General features: G+C 37.8%; 1 protein-coding gene across 1 annotated transcript in view; it reads left to right on the forward strand.

Moving 5' to 3' along the window:
• The first annotated feature begins 116 nt into the window (after window positions 1–116).
• The window catches only part of CENPF (centromere protein F), a 58,522-nt gene continuing 35,151 nt past the window's right edge, over window positions 117–23,487 (forward strand). The window contains exons 1-9 of the mRNA XM_061185605.1: window positions 117–204; window positions 2,842–3,040; window positions 4,039–4,235; window positions 9,637–9,758; window positions 10,169–10,260; window positions 12,275–12,566; window positions 13,699–13,901; window positions 21,878–22,003; window positions 22,953–23,081. Of these exons, the coding sequence (XP_061041588.1) occupies window positions 2,879–3,040; window positions 4,039–4,235; window positions 9,637–9,758; window positions 10,169–10,260; window positions 12,275–12,566; window positions 13,699–13,901; window positions 21,878–22,003; window positions 22,953–23,081 (1,323 nt within the window). The 5' untranslated portion in view covers window positions 117–204; window positions 2,842–2,878. The remainder of the gene's footprint in view (window positions 205–2,841; window positions 3,041–4,038; window positions 4,236–9,636; window positions 9,759–10,168; window positions 10,261–12,274; window positions 12,567–13,698; window positions 13,902–21,877; window positions 22,004–22,952; window positions 23,082–23,487) is intronic.

The raw sequence follows: 23,487 nt of genomic DNA on the forward strand, positions 1-23,487 counted from the left end.
TCCGAGTGCGCGGAAGCGGATTGGCTGACAGCTGCTGACAGTGACCAATAGGCTTTGAGATGAGTTTGGTCTGGGCCGGAAGCGAGCGAATCGAAAACGGCTGGCGATCGCGGGCAGTTTGAATTGGAATCTATGCTCCAGCCCGCGGCGGCTGTACTAGGACCCGACTCTCTGAAGGGTTGTTTTCCCTTCTCCGCCAGCAAGGTGAGCTTTGTGCTTGGGTCCCGGCTCTGGCGGCGGGAGTGAGGGAGCTGTTGGCCTTCTGCAGGGGGTTACTGGGCGGGGATGCCTGTGGGATCGCGCTCCTAGGCACTGAAGGTGCAGCGGGCCGCCGCCTCCTCCCTCCTGACGGAACAGGGGAATCGGCCCCGGGCCAAGTTCTTTGTGGTGTCGGCCCCCCTCTGCTCCTGGTAAAAGTGGGCTCGCACTAGTGTCCTTAGGCCCTGCTCGGTCACGGGCTCGCCCTTTGGAGGATCAATTTCCTCCTTTGTAAGGTAAAAGACTTGGGAGATCAGCAGGTATTTACTAGCAGCCTTCCGCGCCTATTTGAAATTTGGACATCGGTCCTTTGTTGCGTGGAGGAAATGCAAACTTTAGTTTTGAGGGTTTTGATCCGGGCAGCGGGTTGGTGTGCCTATTGTTAGCTGCGAGAGCATTTCTCTCTCGCCTTCCACGTTTATTTGGCTGCGCCTGTGTTCCTGGCTCTGCTATGGGATGAGGACTCAGAAATAAATGACTTTGAGCCTGGTCTAGAGGAGCAGGCAGAGTTTTCATTCACAGGCTCCGCGGTGGTACTTTAGGCGGGAACTTGGGTTTCTTGGTGGAGATGGGGAATTCTGATAAAGGGAAAGCGCAAAACGGGCCTGCCGTGCCGGGGGTGGGCGAGTCACACGGTCACAAAAGACCTTCCTCGGGCACTTTCTGGGGTTGAGTGATTCGGGCATGGAGAGTGTACTCCCCACGGTTAAGACAAAGAGCATTTTCTGGAAGGAGCATAGTCCTGCAGATCCTTTTTGCAGGAACCTCGATATCCAGGGCTTTTCTTCATCACCCACCCACGCCCCCCACTCCCATCCCTTTGCCCCTCACATCTTTGAGGATTGCATTTTTTGTCCTTTTCTCCCAGTGGCTCCATAGAGATTGTTGAATGGTTGATGCCTTAATCTGTCAAAGTCCCCTCTAATCAAAATTAGCTTGGGTCTGGTGATTGCTTTAACCATTTATTTGTTGCTGTATCTTAGACTTTGGAAATGGAAAAGCGTTTAACTTGCCAGTCTTCCTTCTGTTTATTTCCATCATCTCTATCATCTTTTTAAATTGCTCCTTTTAATATTTTGTTCGCTATGGCGTATGGATGTCATGATTTCAGTGGCTGGCAGAATTGTTTCGGAGTTGTAGTTGTGTGCCTCTGAGGTATGATACACCCACCCGTGAACCCCTGAATGAGCAAGCTAGTTAGGAATAGAAGTAGTAGCCTATTGGGGCAGTGTAAATTGTCCTTTGTTGGTGGAGTTGCATGAGACTCCTTTAAGTAGTTTTTGGGTAAATGGGAATGGAGTTTAGATGTTGTGTTCAAAGAACTAAAAGGGTGGGGCGGGAGCTCTCCAAGGCTTGATACTAAATTATGTGTTTTCCGAGACCCTTCCTTCTCTTTTAATATTTGGAAAAAAGTTTTATTGTACTTAGTACTTTCATCAACTATTTTTTAATTGTTCTGATAAAAAATTTCATTGATAAAGTCGACTGAAACAAAACGCTAAAATGGTTGTGGACTTCATTTAGTAAAAAACGGATTCTCATCCTGTTGCTAAAATAACTGGAAAATGAATGCTTTTTCTTTCATTTAAGTTCTAAAGGCTAATCAATAAAGAATAATTGCCATACTTTTCTCCCAGCTGATTTAAATTTTCTAAGATATGTCTGAGAAAGAGGTAGGCCATTTCTGTCTTGGTGCCATAGGCATCAGTATACAAATGAAAAAGCGTTTTCAGTGACTAATATAATAGCTAATATGTATGGAAAGCTTATCAGGAGATACTGTTCTAAAGCTTTAGGGAACCACCACCATTATTATTCCCATTTTACAAATGAGGAAACCAAGGCACAGAGATGTTAAATAACATGCCCAAGGTCACACATCTTGCAGGTTGCTGAGCAGGGATTTGAATCACTAAGGCTATATACCTGATTCCTGGTCAGGGTCTGTCTGGAGAATGACTTTACTGCATTTTGCAGTGACTCTAGTGCTAGTATGGCATTCACCCTTTGTTCATGCATGCATTGACTCAACAAATGATAACCACTTGGGAGGAAAAGGAGGTACCTGTGCCATGAGAGACTCTGATGGGGAGATATGACCAGATTATGATGGTTGTCCTCAGGGAAGGCTTCCTGGAGGAAGAGGGACAGATTATGAGTGGGAATTAATGACATGAGAGAGGAAAGAAGAGCATTTGCAAAGTAACTTATCATGCATTTTATTTGTCCTGTAAGACCTATTTCACCAGAAACCTTATAGCAAAATATTCATGTCTTGTACAATGAAAACAAACTGAGTGGTAGAAAGCAGGTAGCCATATAAGAAGTCAAAAATGAGATATAAGAAAACCAGAAAGCAAGGGGAAGCCAAACAAGCATATTGTGTACTATTGACACTTCACAGTCAGTTATTGGTAGTCACCTTGCAGAGGGTGGAGAAGATGGATGTTATACTTTGTTATCTTTTGAAACATGAAGTTTTGAAACTTGATTCTTAGAGGTGGTTATGTAGATTAGTTAGTCTCTGAGACTGTAAGTTTCTTTTTACTATAGTAAGACCAACAGTCTGTTTATTCTTTTCAGTTTATTTATAAATGTTTGAATAATAAAGGAGAGCAAAATGAGCTGGGCTTTGGAAGAATGGAAGGAAGGCCTGCCTACAAGAGCTCTTCAGAAAATTCAAGAGCTTGAAGGACAGCTCGACAAACTGAAGAAAGAAAGGCAGCAAAGGCAGTTTCAACTTGAAACCCTGGAGGCTGCGTTGCAGAAGCAAAAACAGAAGGTATCACTGAAATGCTGGTATTTAAAACTGTTCTCATTATTTGGATGAATGGTTTTGTCTTGGTCTTTTCAATTTAGAGAAAAATGATTTTGCTATCTTCAGGTGGTAATCCCCCCTCCTCTCCTTTATTGAGTCTTTTTTTTTTTTTTTTTTTTTTTGGCCACACCACGTGGCATGTGGGATCTTAGTTCATCGACCAGGGATGGGACCGCGCCCCCCTGCAGTTGAAGCTCAAGCGCTGTCTTAACGCTGGACTGCAGGGGAAGTCCCCTCCCCTATTGAGTCATTTTTATTTTAATTATCTCATTTTCTCCATTCTTTGTTTTCATTTCTGCTTACCTGCTAATGTGTAGGGCTGCTGAGTTCCATTTTCACTTCTGTTTAGGACCAAGAATTGGGCATTGCTTTTGCATTCTGCACCAACATGGCCGAAAATATCTGGCTCCGAATCTGGGATCAGTATTAGAGCACTTTGCAGTCCAAATAGATATCGCTTTCTGAGAGTGAGCTTTTCACCTTGGTATTCCCACATCTCTCCAGGACTAGTAAATGGAAACTTAAATAGTACTTCCTTCATACCTTTGCATTAGCCAACCCATAGTAATACGATTATAGCTCCTAAAATGTTTTTGCTAGTGGGAGAATTTTTCAGTTTCTTACAGTAACTGGCTTTAGCAGCTGAACTTGAAAATGAATAGCTAAGGGAGGGTTTATAAGATTTATTTTTGATTTTTTAATTCTCGAAAGCATATTAAAGCCTCTCTTTCTAGGATGGGTTTGTGTAGCCCTAACCAAAGACTGTGATACCTGACTTTGCAAAACTTTTCTATCAATAGGCTTCAAAGTGAGATCATCTAAAAGTTCGGTGTACATCAAGCACTGACTTCTGGATTTTTAAACCATATCTCAGAAAATTAGTCATCAGTGTTAGATTAACAGATAATATGTGGTAAATTCATGAGTAAGAGACCTAGTTCCTTTTGAATAATCCGCATTAGGTTGAGAATGAAAAAACTGAGGGTGCAAACCTGAAAAGGGAGAACCAAAGCTTGATGGAAATATGTGAAAATCTGGAGAAGACTAAGCAGAAGATTTCTCATGAACTTCAAGTCAAGGAGTCACAAGTGAATTTCCAAGAAGGACAACTGAACTCAAGCAAAAAGCAAATAGAAAAACTAGAACAGGAACTTAAAAGGTAACTTTTTTGGGAATGGTATTTATTATAGATGTCTTTGTATATATTCATCAGATGCAGCTATCTTTTCCTTTTATGGCGTAATTATTACACATTGCAATTTTTTCTTTCCAGTGGAATGAACAATGATTTGAGGAAGATTAATTCTTTTCTTATATGCTTCAGTCCTATTGTTGCGTGGCTCAGTACTATATAAATTCATTAAATGGTTGCTAGCTTATTCATTTACTTATTCAGTATATGTTTATTAAGCTGCTTCATGTGCCAGGCACTGTGTTTGTTACTAGGGTATGCAATAATAAATAATACCAAAACTATCAACAGTGGTTACTGAAAAGATGGAGGGAAGTTAAAGCATGGCTTATATTGATAGCTTCTGTTTTCTCTGTGTGGAAAAGCTGTTGTAGAGAATGAGAGAACTAGGGAACTTCAAAAAGACTGAGGAGTGCTGAGGGCTCAGTTGAGATTGGAGGCCAGGAATTTATAGTGGGACCAATCTATAGCGTTTAATGAGTCTTTTTTTTTTCCTTTCTTTAGCATATAAATGCTGAGAAGGTATACAGGAGGATCGATTTAGGGTTTTTGGGCAAGGGTGATGGGATAGAAGACAGTGGAATAATTGAGGATATTGGAAGAGAGTGATTGATGTCCGGTGCCGTGGAATCTCAGCTGGAGAGGAGGGAAGTGAAGTCTAGAAGACTTTCCTACTGAGATCCCCATCCGAGAGACCCATCTTCCATCTTAAGCATTACATAATCAATTCACCAATATCAATTCCATATTTAGGCAATAAAAAAGTGCTTATTACTACTTTTCCATTAAAAAAAAAAAATCCCCCAAACAACTAGAGGCATTAATCAAAATAAATTTAATGGGACTTGAGCACTGCTAGCTTATAAATGGAATCTTCTTGTTCTAGTAGTGGAATTTTGTCAAAATAACAAGGAGTGATAAACACTAAAAGCAAAAAAGATTTTAACAAATTGCCCTATTGTTAATTCCATGAATATACACCCAGAAATTTTAAGAAAAAAATTTTGTTTTGAAATAACTTTAGACTTCCAGAAACAATTGTTAACATCTTACACAACCAGAGTACAATAACCAAATCAGAAATAAACATTAATTCAATACTATTAACTAAACTACAGACTTTATTGGAATTTCACTCATTTTTCCAGTAATGGCCTTTTTCTGTTCCAGGATCTGATCCAGGATTCCACATTGCATTTAGTTGATGTTTTCTTACTTTTTTTTTTTTTTTTTAAATATTTATTTATTTATTTGGCTGCGCCAGGTCTTACTTTTTTTTCTAAGCTCTGATGGTTTCTTGTCTTTTGTGACCTTGACATTTTTAAAAAGCACTAGTCTCCTTTGTTGTAGAATAGTCCTCAATTTGGGTTCGTCTGCAGTTTTTCAACAATGGCAGAATTGACATTTTGGACTGGATAATTCTTTGTTGTGGAAGGCTGCCCTGTGCATTGCAGGGTACTTAGAATTCCTGGCCTCTACCCACTAGATGCCAGTAGCACCTACACCATCTCCAAATTTTGACAGTCAAAAATGTTGCCAGGCATTGCCAAATGCCCTTTGGGAGGGCAAATTCATCCTGGATGGAGAATCACTGGGTCAGATTGAGGTTATGAATTTTTGGTAAGAATACCACAGAAGTAGTGACACACCTTTATAGTGACGTGTATAGTAGTGACATGCATCATATCAGAGTGTACATGATTTAATTTGACTTTTAAACTGATCGCTTGTTAGGGTGTTTATCTGGGTTTCTGCATTATAAAGTTACTATTTTTCCATTTGTAATTAATAAATATTTTGATGCCAAGAATTTTTTCCTGGCATAGCTGCAATAATCTTAATTCTACCTACAAAGGAAACATACTTTTGGAAGTTAAAATGTTTAAAAATTACAGTTTGCCCTCCATATCCATGAGTTCTACATCCACAGATTCAACCAACCAAGGGTCAAAAATATTTGAAAAAAAATTCCAGAGAGTTCCAAAAGCAAAACTTAAGTTTGCTGTGTGCAGGCAACTATTTACATAGCATATACATTGTATTAGGTATTATAAGTAACCTAGAGATGATTTAAAGAATACAGGAGGATGTACATAGGTTATATGTAAATACTACCTATGTGAGAGTTGAGCATTTGCACATTTTAGTATTCAAGGGGGTCCTAGAACCAATCTTCTGCAGGTACCAAGGGACAACTATATGCTTGTCTTTTGGTGAAGCTGATAATTTAAGTGCACAGAAATTTTTTTCTAATTTTGTTTCCTATCCATGTGGGAAGGTGGCTATCTATAATTTGCAATGTTAGAATGATAAGTGAATTTCTGTCTTGTTGTTTGTTCTTTGTTTTCCTAAACTCTATCCTGGTCTGTGTTGTTCATCACTGTATTCCTAGCACCTGGCAATTGTAGGTCCTCAAATATTTGTTGAATGAATAAATGAAAGAGGCATTTGTTTTGGAAAGCAGGTGCTTGGGAAGTAGGAAGCTCACTTCAGTATGCTAGAATAATTATTTCTTTGAAAAGAACATTTTGGCTGCCAATGTTAGAAAAATTGGTTTTAATAATTTAATTTATTAATTGGTTATTAATTGGTTTTAATAATTTAATTTAATTTAGACAGAAATGTTAGTATTTTTAACATTTGAGGAAAAGATGCTTTTGTATACATTTCCCTATTTCATTGAAAAGTGCCATTTGGTAGCAATGCCTGCAGATATAGTGTTCATGGTTGTACCTGACATGTAGCAACGGTTAAATGTTGGCATTTATATTATCATTATTATCAGTTGTTAGTTATTATCATCATCATCATGGGATTAGGATACCCTCATAACACATTTAGTTTAAAAATATTTTTATTATCTATGATGTTGATAGATATAGATGTTTATAAAAGTTTACAAACTGTATAAACTTTAGACTATAAAAACTATTGAGTATACTCTTCTATAGTATAAAAATTGTTAAGGGTATAAGACCTGTAGATTACAATAACTATTGAGTATAGTTTTAATTAATTAATTTATTTAATTTTTTGGGCAGTGTTGGGTCTTTGTTGCGGTGCACGGGCTTCTCATTGTCGTGGCTTCTCTTTTTGCAGAGCATGAGCTCTAGGCGCGCAGCCTTCGGTAGTTGTGGCACACGGGCTTAGTAGTTGTGGCTCGCAGGCTCTAGAGCGCAGGCTCAGTAGTTGTGGCACACGGGCTTAGTTGCTTCGCAGCGTGTGTGATCTTCCCGGGCCAGGGCTTGAACCCTTGTCCCCTGCATTGGCAGGCGGATTCTTAACCACTGCGCCACCAGGGAAGCCCTGAGTATAGTTTTAAATTTTTCACTGGTAACCTTCAGGTACAGGGCAAGAACTTATTTTTTCCATCAATGGCCAGCAATTTCAGGTACATCTTGAACGAGTTAGGTTGAACGTTTGAAATGTTGGTCAAAAACTGGTGAATAATAGACACAGAACACAGACTGGTTGTTGTCAGGGACTGGGGGAAGATGGCACTGGGGAGAAATTCCTTAATGGTTAAAGAGCTTTACTATGGAATGATAGAAATGGCTTGTAAGTAGATAGAGATGGTGGTTGTACAACACTGTGAGTGTAATTAATGCCACTGCATTGTTCACTTAATCTGGTTAATTTTATGTTACGTGAATTTCACCTCAACAAATTATTTTTTAAAACAAAACAAAAACAAACAAAAACAAACAAATAAAAACTGGTGAATATTAGCAATCTCATATAGTTAAAGTAAACCTAGGAGAAAGCAGCTTAATTTAGTGCTTTTTTTGTTTGTTTTGGTGGTGGTGGTTTGTGTTTTTTCTCTCCCTAGGAGACAGGAGATACAAAGGTTTATAAAAATAATAGGGTATACTTTTATTTAATATTTAAAATTAATAAACTTTTTTTTTTTTTTTAACTGAAAAGATGTGAATTTGAGAGGGCAAAGAAGCATCAGTTTTGCAAAGTTCTTCAAAATTCATCTCTGGAGTTACCAACCTTTTTACACCTTTGGAAGTCTATAGACCTGTAGTGTCCAATATGGTAGCCACTGGTTACATGCAGCTGTTGAACACTTGAAATGTGGCTAGTGTCAATTGAGGTGTGCTGGAAGTACACAACACAGTCCAAATTCTGAAGATTTAGTACAAAAACATGTAAAATATCTTATTAATGATTTTTACAATGATTATAAGTTGAAATTACAATATGGAAAATATTGAGTTAAATATTAAGATTAAATTCATTTATTTCTTGTTACTTTTTTCATGCTAATAGAACATTTCTGTTGGAGGGCTCTTCCTGTTGTAAATTCAAATGTGACAGTTTGATTTTCTGAGTAGCCATTTTCAGCTTATACATTGCTTCTTCCTTCCCGGATTGAATTTGGAGCAGGCAGAGCTAGGGCACTGAGGCACTTTCTTCACTACTTTCTTCACTCCCTGCTTTGAGTAATGTGTCCTTGGCAAAGAGAATGGTGCACATCATTAGCCATTCTACTAGGGTGTTCATTTTATTTCTGGTGTTAAGTTAAAATCAGAGACATTGGAGACTTGCAAGAATTGAGTCCTCTCTTAGGTTTGCTTCTGAAGTGTGTTACAACTGAAATGCGAGGGGTACTCTGTACACATATACAATACAGTTGGCCCTCGTATCCACAGGTTCTGCACCCACAGATATGGAGGGCTGAGTATACGACTGCTGTTTCATATAAGGGACTTGAGCATCCCTGGATTTTGTTATCTGCAGGTGTCCTGGGACCAACAACCCACAGATCCCAAGGACGACTGTATATAGCTCACTTTCTCCAGTTCTTTGGATTTGTTTCCTGCCAGTATCTTTTCTAGATGCATTACGTTAACTTGATTTTTAATATGCGTTTTAAAAATATCACAAAAGACATGATATGTATATCAAATCTCTGTTTTTATAACGGCAATATTATAAGTAATGCCATCAGGTTTTATGATTTGAGCCCATGCTCCAATCTTCTCCAGTGTTTCTGAAATTCTGGGTTTTTTGTAGCACTGTGTCTTTCTTTGGCCTAGAATATAAAATTTGATTGGAATGTGTCCCAACCCTCCCAACTCTTCTTTGCTACTACGGTGGTTATTACAGATCTTCATTATTGTCTTATCACATTGTAATTACTGGTTTATATTTCTGTTTTCCTAACTAGACTAAGTTCCTTTGAAGACAAAGGACTGTCTCATACATTAGTTCTTATTAAACGTCTGTTGGATAAATGAAGTGGTAAGAATTCTTAGAGGGCTGGTTTTTTTGTAAGTTTATCGCTTTCTGAGAATGTGTGGTGTTGGTATTCTACAGCTGTTGCTCTGATTTGCCATCCTCTCGGGTCCTTTTCTCACAGGTGTAAATCTGAACTTGAAAGAAGCCAACAAGCTGCACAGTCTGCAGATGTCTCTATGAGTCCATGCATTACACCACAAAAAATTTTTGCAGCTCCACTCACACCAAGCCAGTATTATAGCGGTAAGGATTTTTTCCCTTTGTGTAAATAGCTCTTCTATTGAGATTTCAATTCTGCCAAAGAAATGAATTCATTCAACTTTGAATTCAACTTCTAATTTTAGCATTAAAAGAAAAAGTAGCCATTAGTTACATATACATTTGTGTATCTGTTGAACTATGTTGAGCCATCAGTAAGCCTTTCAACTTTTCTCTTATCCTTCTATGGTATTTTAAAACATAGTTCAGTTTTGCAATATTTAAAATGCCTGTGTTTCCATGTATTTTGATATTTGAGTAATTTGATCAGTATCGGTTGCCTTAAGCAAAATGTTCTATCTGATGTACTAAGATACTCATTTCTAGACGATCTATCATGATTCTTTGCAAAATCAGTGATCGAAGTAAAACTGTATCTCAATGTCTGTGTTTAGGTTCCAAATATGAAGATCTAAAAGAAAAATATAATAAAGAAGTTGAAGAACGAAAAAGATTAGAGGCAGAGGTGAAAGCCTTGCAGGCAAAGGTAAATTAATTATGGGCCTTTTAATAGAGTATGCAGTTGAAGAAGTACTTTGATATAGGATGCAACAAGGATAGAGAAAAATCTGCTTTACGTAGGGCTGACACATTTTTCTTTCACTGAGAAAATAAAGTTCCTGGCTCATTGGTTATGGTATTTTTAAATTTAAAAATAGGTAAGAGTGGAGTAAAATAGATTGGGGAGATGACTTTATCCCTAAATATTAAATGTTCACCGAATTCCATGGAAACTGTGGTAATGTAATTATTTCTCTGTTAAGATCTAATGATAAAGAACAAGTTTGAAGAGGGTAGGACCAGAGTCATAACTGACACTCACTAGCTTTGGAACCTGGAGGCGACTGCTTCCTGTTCAGGCCTTCTGATGGAGTGTGGTGATTGCTACCAGGGACGTGACGTTTGGGGGTCATTATTAATGAAATGTTTATTTCAGGTGAGAATGTTATCAACGTAATCTCCCCAGTTCTTTTAAATAAGTTGCTGACAAGTGTTTTAAATTACATGTTGATAGAGGTAGAAAAAGCAGAGAGAGGTGGGTGAAAAGATTTGTTTAACATCAATAAAATAAACAAAATGTGTGTTTTGGAAACCTCAGCTTTTAGTTTTAGGACTGACCCTGAAAACACCTGGTGTCTATAGAATATACCTTTCCCATTTCTGCGCACATGATGTTATTTATTTTTTAAAAAATTCCAGTTTGGCACTTAATGGCACAATTCCACTAAACATATGAACTTGGTGAGATGGCACAACTTAGCAAACAGTTTAAGGCTGAATTTATACGTAGATGCCTTAAATATTGAGGATCAAGAAAGTACCTATTAGAGCTTTAACAATTTTATTTCTTTTTACATCTTTAACCCTTGTTTTGAGATCACCAGGGTTTTGATATGTAGCAAAGGCATTGCTTACAAGATGAATAAAATTAAACAATAATTCTCTGGTCTGACTTGGAAATATGTGCTTTGTTATCCAGTTCAGTCATTGATACCAATTCTGGCCCTGACATCTGTTCCCAGAGTTATTTTGTGGAGGACTATGGGTCTCCAGAAGCATTACACCTTTCCCTGTGGCAAGAAAACCCCTTGCTATAAAAAATTTAACTCATCTTCTATAGCCACACCTTGATAGTTGTCAGAATGCAGGCAGAGAGAAGAACAAAAAGAATTCAAAACAGCAGAAAATCCACAAATGTGTATTATATAATACAAAATACCTCATACGACATTTCTGGGGGGAGAGTGTTATGGTGGAACGTGAGATTCTTGAAAGAGTTCTTTAGGTTAGTATTGAATTTTGAGTCTCTATGTGCAAAGCTACAGTGGGAGGTGACCAAGGATGGGCAAAGGAAAATCAAATTTCAGAATTCAAAATGGCAGTGAGTACTCACATGTGTTTTTATGAAGTATGTGAGGGATGCAGAATAAATACAAAAACTGAGCCCATTTAAAATAGTTTGGGCCTCAGATGGTACTGGTTTCACCCTTCAGTGCTAAGTCTGACCGTTAGAACATTTCCTCACTGGTTATTGGGACTCAGTGGTCCCCTTGACTTGATGAATGTTCTTTCTTGGTACACAATGGAAGTGTTACCTTCTTGGCATGGCTTTATGTTCTATTTGAAAATAAGTACATAGTCTTATTTTTTTATTGCAGTATCGCTGATTTCCAATGTTGTATTAGTTTCAGGTGTATATAGCAAGGTGATTCAGTTATATATATATTATATACACATATATACTTGTTCATATTCTTTTCCATTATAATTTATTACAAGACATTGAATATAGTCCCCTGTGTGTAAGACCTTGTTGTTTATCTATATTATATGTAGTAGTTTGTATCTGCTAATCCCAAACTCCTCATTTACCCACCCTCCCACCCCCACTGCTTTCCCCTTTGGTAACCATAAGTTTGCTTTTTTATGTCTGTGAGTCTAGTACATAGTCTTAAATATTTTGACTTCTAAAGGGCTCTAAAGAGTTTCTGTTTTTACAGAAAGCGAGCCAGGCTATTTCCCAAAGCACCATGAATCACCGGGACATTGCCCGACATCAGGCTTCATCATCTGTGTTCTCATGGCAACAAGAAAAGACCCCAAGTCGTCTTTCATCCAAAGCTCTAAAAACTCCAATTAGGAGAGATTTCTCTGCATCTAATTTTTCTGGGGAACAAGAAGTGACTCCAAGTAGATCAACTTTGCAAATAGGGAATAGAGATGCTAATAGCAGTTTCTGTGATAATTCTAGCAATTCTCATCTTTTGGATCAATTAAAAGCCCAGAATCAAGGTAACTTCTTGAGCTAAATTAAATTTTCCTGAGATAATTTCAGAAGTCTAGAAATTTCTAGACATTTTTAGCCCTAGAAAGTGCTAATGTGTTTTGTTAGACCCATCAGTGATCCACATTCCAGCCTGGTGATGTGAAATACTGTCTTTGGGATAATGAGAAAAGATATCACCATTTGGAAAGGTACCTTTATTTGTACTATAAAGCTGGTGCCATGAAGACTTGAAAAGTAGGGTGAGTGGCTTTGACTTTCCAGAGCGGGGCAAGTAGGTGGGTTACAGCTGACACTCCCCACGGCTCTCCCCTGGCTCCTTCTGTGGCCCATGAAACAAGCCAGTTTTGGCCAGAGGTGTGGCATGTGTCTGTAGGACAGCTTTGCTGTGTGCTGCCAGGTTGTGTGTATGGGAGAAACCTGTAACCTTGGCTGCTGCACCACGCTGCTGCTGACAGCCAAGGGTGCCAGGTGGTGTTTTGGAATCTAGTCTGCAGACTATGATAATTTCCAGTGCTATGATAGATTGAAAATCACCATCTGTGTGCACTGGTGAGACCTGTCACATGGCCAGTGCCATTGGAACCAATATTGTGTATATGTGGGGAGAAAAATGAAAAAAATAATTGTTGTTAATTTTGGCAATAGTGGAGGTTCACACTGTCTTGCTGTTTACTGGAGGACAAGCTACTAGAGAATATGGGAGGGTGAAGTTTTCACTGCTTAGCACTCATTTGCATTGATATGGACACAAAAAAAATATTAGTTTGTGGGTGTATAAAACCAAGTGGTAATTTTAGTGCAGGGTGTTATATGTGGTACACTTTTTGCAGTCTCGATAAGATATTATTCACGATTTTAGAAAAACATTTCCCCCCACCCCCAAGTTTCTCTGTGAAAACTTAAGAAAATTTGTTTCTCCTGCTTTCTGTAGGGTTTTTGAATACAAATCACAATAAAGACTAAACATTGAAATTAAATCCAATTAAAGTAGCTTCTTTGTTTAATGTGAATTGATTTATGTTTGACTCACCAAAGATTTCAGAGCAGAGTAACGTTGATACATTCTGAGTTTAGTTTGTAAATGTTTTTGTGAAAAATATATATTAATTGAAGTGTGGGTTTTGTTTGTGATTTAAGAGCTAAGGAGCAAGGTTAGTGAGTTGGAACTACGTCTGCAAGGACACGAAAAAGAAATGAAAGGCCAAGTGAATAAACTTCAAGAACTCCAACTCCAAGTGGAGAAAGCAAAAGCGGAATTAAACGAAAAAGAGAAAGTTTTGAACAAAAGCAGGGATGAACTGGTGAGAACAACTGCACAGTATGACCAGGCATCAACCAAGGTACTCGACTTTTCATGAGTTATTGATAAATCTCCATTTTTTTCATATAATTCTTTGGAAAGAGTACTCTGCACTTAGACTTGTGAAATAAATATTCGTAATGAACCTTATTATATACTAGGCAGTATTGATGCAGTTGAACAGTAAGTTCTTTTAGAGTTGGGTAGATCTGGGGTCAAATCTGGACTGCACATTTTCCCAGCCAAGGGACCTGGGCAAGTCACTGATCTCTTTTATATCACAGAGGGTGGTGAAGAATAAAGATTATTGTATGTACAGCGCCTGGCAGGTGCCTACTATATAAAAAAGGCACTTAAAGTCATGGAGCTTTAAAAGAGGTTTAGGACATACGATAGAATTGAATAGACCTACTCCTGGGATCCAGTGTATACACTCCTACCATTTAATCTAAGGCTCTAATTAAGGCCAAGCTTCGTAGCCTGTTATTTGGGGGTTGTTTTTTTTGTTGTTGTTGTTGCTTTGCCCCCAACCTACCTCTCTAGTCTTTTCTTCTCTTTTTTCTATTATTCATTCATTCACTGACTCATTTGACGAATATTTATTGGCCGTCTACTGTATGTCAGCCACTGTTCTAGACCTGGAGATGCAGCAGTGAGTAAATAGACAAAAAGAACGGCCCTTGTGGAGCTTCATCATAACGGGGGACATAACGTAGATGTACCAGTCACGTAGATAGTGTGCTATATGGAGAAAAGTGTAGAGCAAAACGAATTATCTTCTAGGACCAACTGCAGTTATTTGGTGTTTCTTGAACCTAATCTTTGTCGGGGTCAGTGTTCTGCTCACATTTGCCTTTCTGCTTGGCATACCCGCCTCTTGGAATACTCTTGACATGCTCCGCATCCCGTGAGCTCCTTCTCTCATCTCTTAGTGCGGTGAGGTCTTTTCTCCTGGCTTCCATCCCCATTATGACCCTTTTATTGTCGTTATTTATGTTCTAGCTCTTGTAGTTCCCACACTTGGCTAATTGTCAGAATCACTGAGAACCTTGCAGAATTAATCTTCCTAGACTCACGTCTGAAGTGGGTCTATGGAATTTACCTTTAATAAAATCTCTAGGTAAAAACCACTGTAGTAGGTAGACCTGTATCTTCTATTTGCTTCCTGGGAACAGGCTCTTCCTATTTTTTTTTTTCAAATTAATCTTTTTTATTTTAAGATAATTATAGATTCATGTAGTTGTATAAAATAATAGCTTGTTAATAGGATGGGTTACAATGATTGCTTTTCAGATATTTGAATGTCTTTCATCCTTGGAATAGACCATACTTCGTCGTGGTGTATAATTCATTTTATATATTTCTGAATTTTATTTGCTAATAATTTGTTAAGGATTCTTGTGTATATATTTGTGAGGGATGTTGGTCAGCTGTTTTCTCTTTTTGTACTGTCTTTGTCTGGTATTTGTATCAGAGGTAATACTAGCTTCATAAAATGCATTGGGAAGGATTCCCTTCTCTTCTTGGAAGAGATTGTGCAGAATTGGTGTTATTTCATCTTTATACATTTGGTAGAATTCTCTGTGAGACTATCTGGGCCTGGAGATTTCTTTTTTGGGAGATTTAAAATTATAAATTCAATTTTTAAAATAGTTACGCAGCTATTAAAATTATTTATTTCACATTGGATGAGTTGGGTTAGTTTGTGATTTTAGAGGAAATTTCATCTAAAATGTCAAATTTGTGTATGTGGAGTTCATAGTATTTCCTTATTCTTTTGATGTCTGTAGGTCAGGTTTATTCCCTGTTTATTTCTGATATTTGTGTCTTCTCTATTTTTCTCTTTGTCAGTATTGCTAGGAATTTGTCAGTTTTGTTGCTCTTTTATTGATCTTACCAAAGAGTCAGCTCTTTAATTCATTGAGTTTTCTCTATTTCCTGTTTTCAATTTCATTGATTTTTTTTTTTTTCCTCTCTGTTATTTCCTTCTGCTTGCTTTGGGTTTATTTTGCTCTTCTTTTTCTAGGTTGTTGAGGTGGGGAGCTTAGCCTACTGACTTGAGACTTCTTTTCTAATGCAGACATTTAATGCTACAAATTTCCCTCTCAGTACTGCTTTAACTGTGCTCTGCAAATTTTGATATACTGTATTTTTTTTTAATAATTTTTAAAGAAAATTATTTATTTATTTTTGGCTGTGTTGGTTCTTCGTTGCTGTGCACGGGCTTTCTCTAGTTGCGGGGAGCGGGGGCTACTCTTCGTTGTGGTGCATGGGCTTCTCATTGTGGTGGCTTCTCTTGTTGTGGAGCACAGGCTCTAGGTGCATGGGCTTCAGCAGTTGTGGCATGCAGGCTCAGTAGTTGTGACTCATGGGTTCTAGAGCATAAGCTCAGTAGTTGTGGTGCATGGGCTTAGTTGCTCCGCGGCATGTGGGATCTTCCCAGACCAGGACTTGAACCCGTGTTTCCTGCATTGGCAGGCGGATTCTTAACCACTGCACCACCAGGGAAGTCCCTGATATATTGTATTTTAATTTTTATTCTTTAATGTACTAAAAAGATTTTTTTTTTCTTGAAACTTCCTCTTTGGCTCATGGATTATTCAGGAATCCCTTGTTTAGTTTCCAAAGGTTTGGAGATTTTTCTCTTTTTGTTATTGATTTCTAGTTTGATTCCACTGTGTTCAGAGAATATACTTTATGATTTCAGGTCTTTTAAATTTGTGGGGGTTTGTTTTATGGCCTAGTATATGGTCTATCTTGGTACATGTTTCACAGGCACTTGGTAAAAAATGTATATTCTGTTGTTGGATGGAATGTTCTAAAAGTGTCATTAGCTTCTGTTGGTTAATGTTCTTTGTTGAATTCCTCTGTATCTTTCCTGATTTCTTGTCTAGTTGCTCTAGCAGTTGTTGAGAGAGGGATATTGAAGTCTCCCATAATTGTTGATTTGTCTATTTCTCCTTTCAGTTCTATCAGTTTTTGCTTCACTTACTTTGCAGTTCTGTAGTTTGGTCCATACACATTTAGGATTGCCATGTCTTCTTGGTGGATTGACCCTTATCATTATGCAATATCCCTCAGTGTCTCTGGTAATTTTTTTTATTCTGAAGTCTACTTTATCTGGTAGTAATATAGCCACTCTAGCTTTCCTTTGGTTTATGTTTCATGATGTATTTCTTTCTGTCTTTTTACTTTCAGCATATCTATGCTATTAAATTAAAAAGTATGACCTAACTATAATTTACAAAATAGGCCTAATGTGAGTTTTGTGTGGACAGCGTATAGTTGGGTCATATTTTTTAATCCACTCTTTTAAAACACTATTCCATTTTAGAAACACTATGTGTCTTTTAATTAGTGTATTTAGATCACTGATATTCAATGTAATTATTGATATGTCATGGCTTAAGTCTTCCATCTTATTTTTTGGTTTTTATTTCTTTCATTTTTCATTTCTCTGTTTCATTTTTCCTGCCTTCCTGTAGTTTACTTGAACATTTTTTAGAATTCCATTTTGAATTATCGACAGTGTTTCTGAGTGTATTTCTTGGTAGAGCTTTTATAATGATTGTTCTAGATAATGTATATATACATACAATTTATCACAGTTTATTGGTGTTGTCATTCTATCAACGCTAATAAATTATCGAAAATTTACTTCTCTTTTTGTCCTTATACCCTCCCACATTTACAGTATAATTTTCTTCAGTGTTTTCTCTACATACATTTAGAACCACATCAGACAGTGTTATAATTTTTGCTTCACTTGTCAAACATAATTTAGAAAACTGAAGAAGAGATGGAAAGCCTATTGTATATATGTTTATTGTTCATTAACTTATTGTTCCTTCCTTCATGATTCCTTCCAAATTTCCTTCTTTCATTATTTCCTTTCTGTTTAGAGAACATCCTTTAACCATTCTTTTAATGTAGTTACAAATCCTCTAAATTTTCTTTTGTCTGGGAATGTTTTGATTTCCTCTTCATTCTTGGAAGATATTTCTGCAGGGTATAGGATTCTAAAGGTTAACAGTTTTTTTCTTTCAGCACTGTCTTGTTTTTCCTTGGGCCCCAAAGTCTCTTGTTAATCTTCTTTCTTCTCTTTTTTCAGAGCTTTCTTATGTTTGTTTTAATGTAATGTGCAAGGTTTTGGATTATTCTTGGTGGGAGGTATAGGGAAATGTTCATCTCTTCTATCTACCTGGAAGTGGTAGTCCAGTTTCATTTTTAGAATTCTTCTAGTGCAGTGCTTTGCACAGAGAAATTCTTGATAACTATGGGTTAGATGTATGAAGGAACACGACCTCCCTTGATCCATATATTTATTCTCTTTGTGCAGTCTGGGTTTGTAATTTGGTTTTCTAAGTTAGAAAGACTTGGATTCAAACCCTGGCTCTACTACATCCCAATTGTGTTGCTTTGGAGCTACTTAATTAACTTCTGAACTTCAGTGTCCTAATCAATAAAATGGTGTTAATAATAATGCCTTTGTCATAGGATTGCTGTAAAGTTTGTGATAATTTAAAAAAAATATTTATTTATTTTATTTATTTATTTTCCTTGTTTTTTCTGGCTGCATCGGGTGCTAGTTGCAGCACATGGGGTCTTTGTTGAGGCACGTGGGATCTTTTCGTTAACGGCGTGTGGTCTGCTCGGGTTTCTCTCTCGTTGTGGTGCACAGGCTTCTCTCTAGTTGTAGTGTGCGGGTTTTCTCTCTCTAGTTGTGGCACGCGGGCTACAGGGCGCGTGGGCTCTGTAGTTTGCGGCACATGGGCTCTCTCTTTGAGGTACACAAGCTCAATAGTTGTGGCCCATGGGCTTAGTTGTCCCACGGCATGTGGGATCTTAGTTCCCCGACCAGGGATTGAACCCACGTCCCCTGCATTGGAAGGCAGATTCTTTACCACTGGACCACCAGGGAAGTCCCTGTGATAATTTTTATAAAGGTTTTAGCATATAGTGCCTGGCACATGCTGAACTTATAATAATAGTTGTTATTATTATATCAATTAAGTTCCTTGTCAGTTAAGCTCATTTTCAGTTGCATTTCTGCCAAGTCACGCCTTCTCATATAGGAGAATTATACTTATCCCTTTACATTTTGTCTTGTTGGTTTTGGTGTGACAAGGTCACCAAATCCTTGTACTGACTAGCGTATTTGATGAAGTCTCTTCTTACCAGATCATGAATTAGAATTTTTGACTAGGACAGTGCTGAGAACATAGCTCTGGCTTTCTTTCTATTGGAGACTTCCCTCCAGGTTCTTAAGACTTATTCGTTCAATGCTTTTTGTATTCCATTTTTTTCCTGTAAACTACAAACCCACCTAACTGAAAATTCAGTCCACCTTTCTCCATCTTGTCTCTAAAGATAATACAACCTTGTCCAATATGTTGCTGAAATCAGATTATGCTTTGTTTATGCTATTCCCTGATGTACCATTAGAACTACCTATTAAATAAAATGGAGCTAATTTAGCCAAAATCAATACCATGTGCTTTAGTGAACATATGCTGTTTCTCGTATGCTTCTTTTCCAAGTATTTACAAACCATGTGGGATGCAAGGTTTGAACTCATGTAGAAACAGAGTGCTGGGGCTGGCAGCAAAGCTGGACTTCAGCACCTGTATTTTACAGCTAAAAACTCATTGACCCAGAGCACTGAGTCTCCAGGGTCATATGCTGTATATTTTTAAAGGACTTGAGCTCTGGACCATTTTTTAGAGTATTATGGAGCATTCATGACACCTAGTGGCCAGGTACTTGCACATGGATTGTGCATCATAAATATCAGCATAAAAAATAATCTAAATAAAATATAAATTACTCCTAAAGGCTCTTTTTTAAGCTACTGTTTCTAATAAGAAAGAATTGATTGATTCTGAGATCCTGTAGTGGAACATGTTGCAGTTTGAGGGAGTGCCAGCAGAGGGTGCCAAGGGTTCATTCATCTACTCTGCCATGCATTTTTTTTTTTTCCCCTGAAAATTGTCAGAATTTTATTTTATTTTACTTTTTTATATTTATTTATTTATTTGGTTGTGATGGGTCTTAGTTGTGGCAGGTGGGCTCCTTAGTTGCGGCTCAGGGGCTCCTTAGTTGTGGCTTACCAGCTCCTTAGTTGTGGCACACAGGCTCCTTAGTTGTGGCATGTGAACTCTTAGTTGCGGCATGCATGTGAGATCTAGTTCCCTGACCAGAGATTGAACCTGGGCGCCCTGCATTGGGAGCGCAGAGTCTTAACCACTGTGCCACTGGGGAAGTCCCTGGCAAAATTTTAGACCATCATTTAGGCAATGATTTTTGTCTGAGTTGTTTACTGCTATATCCCCAGTGCCTAGCATGGTGCTAGACATATTTGCTGAGTTCATATTTATTATTATTAGAAATAATTTCTTTCATACTTTTCCTTAGGGATTTAAAAATTCAAGAACAATAAGGTTAATGACAAAGGTGTCTTAATGTTCAAAGCAGTGGACTAATTTGAACTACTGCTCAATATTTTACTTTTTGAATTCAGTATTTTGAAGTTAGGATATTTGCAAAATCAGACCAGCTTTATCTTTTCATCTTTGGTTAGTTAATAGTTGGTGTCTGGTCTTCCAGGAAAGTCTTACATAACGTTTTCTTTTCCTCTGAATTCTCTGTTAAATTTCTAATAGTTCTAATAGTTCTAAATGGGACTATAATGCGTCTCAGAGAAATACATTAGTGTAGAGATTTGCCAAATTGGGGCACATTTCTTTTGGAACAGGAATTCTCCCCCACTAATGTGAGTTGTTCTTATTCTTTCCTGGGAAGTTAGAGTTGCTTTGTAGGGCAGTTCAAGGATTTGAACACCACAGGTAAGCATCAGAGGAATGGGTTTTAACACTTGAAGATTTAATTTTAGAAGAGCATCCTAAATTTTGATGTAGTTCATGTTTTAAAAATTATTTTAGAGATAACTGGCTATGCATAAAAAAGAATGAAATAATGCCATTTGCAGCCACATAGATGGACCTAGAGCTTATCATACTAAGCGAAGTAAGTCAGACAGTGAAAGACAAATATCAGCTGATATCACTTATATGTGGAATCTAAAAAATGATACAAATGAACCTGCTTACAAAACAGAAACAGACTCACAGACATAGAAAACAAATTTATGGTTACTAAAGGGGAGAGTGGGAGGAGGGATAAATTGGGAATTTGGGATTAACAGATATACACTACTATATATAAAATAGGTAAACAGTAAGGACCTACTGTAAGGCACAGGGAAATATATTCAATATCTTGTAATAACCTATAATGGAAAAGAATCTGAAAAAGAACATATATGTATGTGTGTGTAACCGAATCACTTTGCTGTACACCTGAAACTAATACAACATTGTAAATCAACTACACTTCAATTTAAAAAAAAGATAACTGGCTATGTAAAAAGGCAAATGCATGTTCTTCGTGTTGCCTCTGGCAGCTTGGTTAAAACCCATTGTGATATTCTTTGGAGTGCTGTGAACCTCCAGACATTTAAAATGGCATAGTGGGAGCATTGTGGAAAGATGCATATTAATATTTAAGTTTCCCACAAAATCTGTTGTGCTTGAAAAACACTATCATATGAGGATAATGGGTACCCTCTGGTTATTTTATAGCCTCTAAATTACGCAGGTCAACATCACTGCATTTTAACCTCTCATTCCCGCGCAACAAAACATTCGGTGAATCATTATTCAGACATGCTGATTTCTTTCTTCATGGCACAAGTTATGAAGTATTTATTTAAATGGTCTAATGCTTTACATCCTTGCTAATATTCCTCAAATATAAATTTTATGTGTGCTAAAATAATTGTAGTGGTTTTGGTATTTGACTAATTGTTTTAAACCCAACTTTTTATGAAATAAAAATGTCAAAACACTATGTTAAACTTGAACCAGATCATGGGACTAATGTTTTCTAAAATTCAAAATGTTTGCTTCTTTCCAAGAATAATTTTGTTTTGTATTGAATGTCTTAATCTGTTGTTAGTGTATTGCTTTGGAACAAAAACTGAAAAAATTGACTGAAGATTTGAGTTGTCAGCGTCAAAATGCAGAAAGTGCCAGATGTTCTCTGGAACAGAAAATCAAGGAAAAAGAAAAAGAGTTCCAAGAGGTAAGGTAAATGGATTCATGAGGAGTTTGTCCAGAAGGCTCTTGTCGGCATTTCCTCATTTGATCATTTGAAAAGAGGAGTGTCTGTCATTATTTGGTTTGTTCCACTAGAGGGGAAATGCTTTGTGCGGAAAAGGCACTATATTTTCCTTCACACTTTTCCATCTTTTAGTTTTTGACTGGAGAAGGGCCTGAGAATGTTCTTTTTTATCCACATTTTCTGATTTGTTTGAAATTTGATGCCAAGTAGAAAAGGATTGTATTTCTTATTTCAAACACTCTGTGTTGTAAAGGAAATTGTATTACATTCACCAGGTGTTTTTAAAAGGCTGTGAGTTGGCAAATACATTAGGAAGGTAATTGATGGGGAGGGGAAAGAATTTGGCAGACAAATTAGGGCTGAAGATGCCCTTGCATAAGGCTTGGTATCAGTTTCAGGTGAGTTAGCCTTGAAATGGGTCTGTAGTCTTTGAATGAGAGTGACTGGAAATGTTAACCTGGTGTCCCTGTGTGATTATCCAAGTTAATTGGTGGCATCTCCTTCCTGTCATTCTCAATGGTCGGTGGCATAAGCTATTTGACATTTTAAATTCCATTTTTGAGTGTGTTGATTTCTCAGCCGAGCTGTGACCGGCTACAGCTCGGCTCTACTCTTTTGCCCCTGAATACTTCAGAATAGAGGTGATTCATTTAAGTTGGGGATGAGGCGGGAACAGGCCAGTTTCCATGTGTTCTCCTGGCGGACTCCTTCCTCTTCCGCTCAGAGACCCGGATCTGATGCCCGGGACCCGTGCTAAGGCTGCCTATATCAATCATCAGGTAGTCGCAGACCGGCTCCCATCATCTTCTGCTCTTACAGAAGAGCATTGCCTGGAGGAAGAATGGGTCTCGCACTCGGATCTCCCTTGTTAACCGGCATCAGTTTGATGCATTTGTCTTTTGCTTTTTAGGAGCTCTCCCGTCTACAGCGTTCCTTCCAAACCCTGGACCAAGAGTTCACTCAGATGAAAGCCAAGCTAACCCAGGAGCTACAGCAAGCCAAGAACGTGCACAACATCCTGCAGGCTGAACTGGATAAAGTAGGGTGCTAACTGATTTCTCCCTCCTCCGTAACCTCCCCACCACCCCCTTTTTAATACATGTCATTTCTATACCACAGCGGACATATGATACCTTTAAAGAAAGAAAAAAAAAAAGCTCTATCCCCACTTTCCTTGCTTATCAAAGTGGAGAGCAAACTGAACCTTTCTGGGTCTGGGTTTTCTTGTTTAGAGAAGGAGGACAGCGAGTGAGGATCTCAGATCTGAAGGTCTGTGGGCGTCTCTGATGTTCCAGTGGTTCTTGGTCATGCCACCAGGTGGGAGCTATCCCAAGTATTTATGCTTCCAAATAGTCAAAGCACTGAAAATTATAATTTACTTATTTAACACTCACTGCACAAATGATCTCATCTGCTTTTATGGCTTTTCTGTATCATGCATGTGA

Source organism: Eubalaena glacialis, chromosome 3, assembly GCF_028564815.1.
Source record: "Eubalaena glacialis isolate mEubGla1 chromosome 3, mEubGla1.1.hap2.+ XY, whole genome shotgun sequence".
NCBI lineage: Eukaryota > Metazoa > Chordata > Mammalia > Artiodactyla > Balaenidae > Eubalaena > Eubalaena glacialis.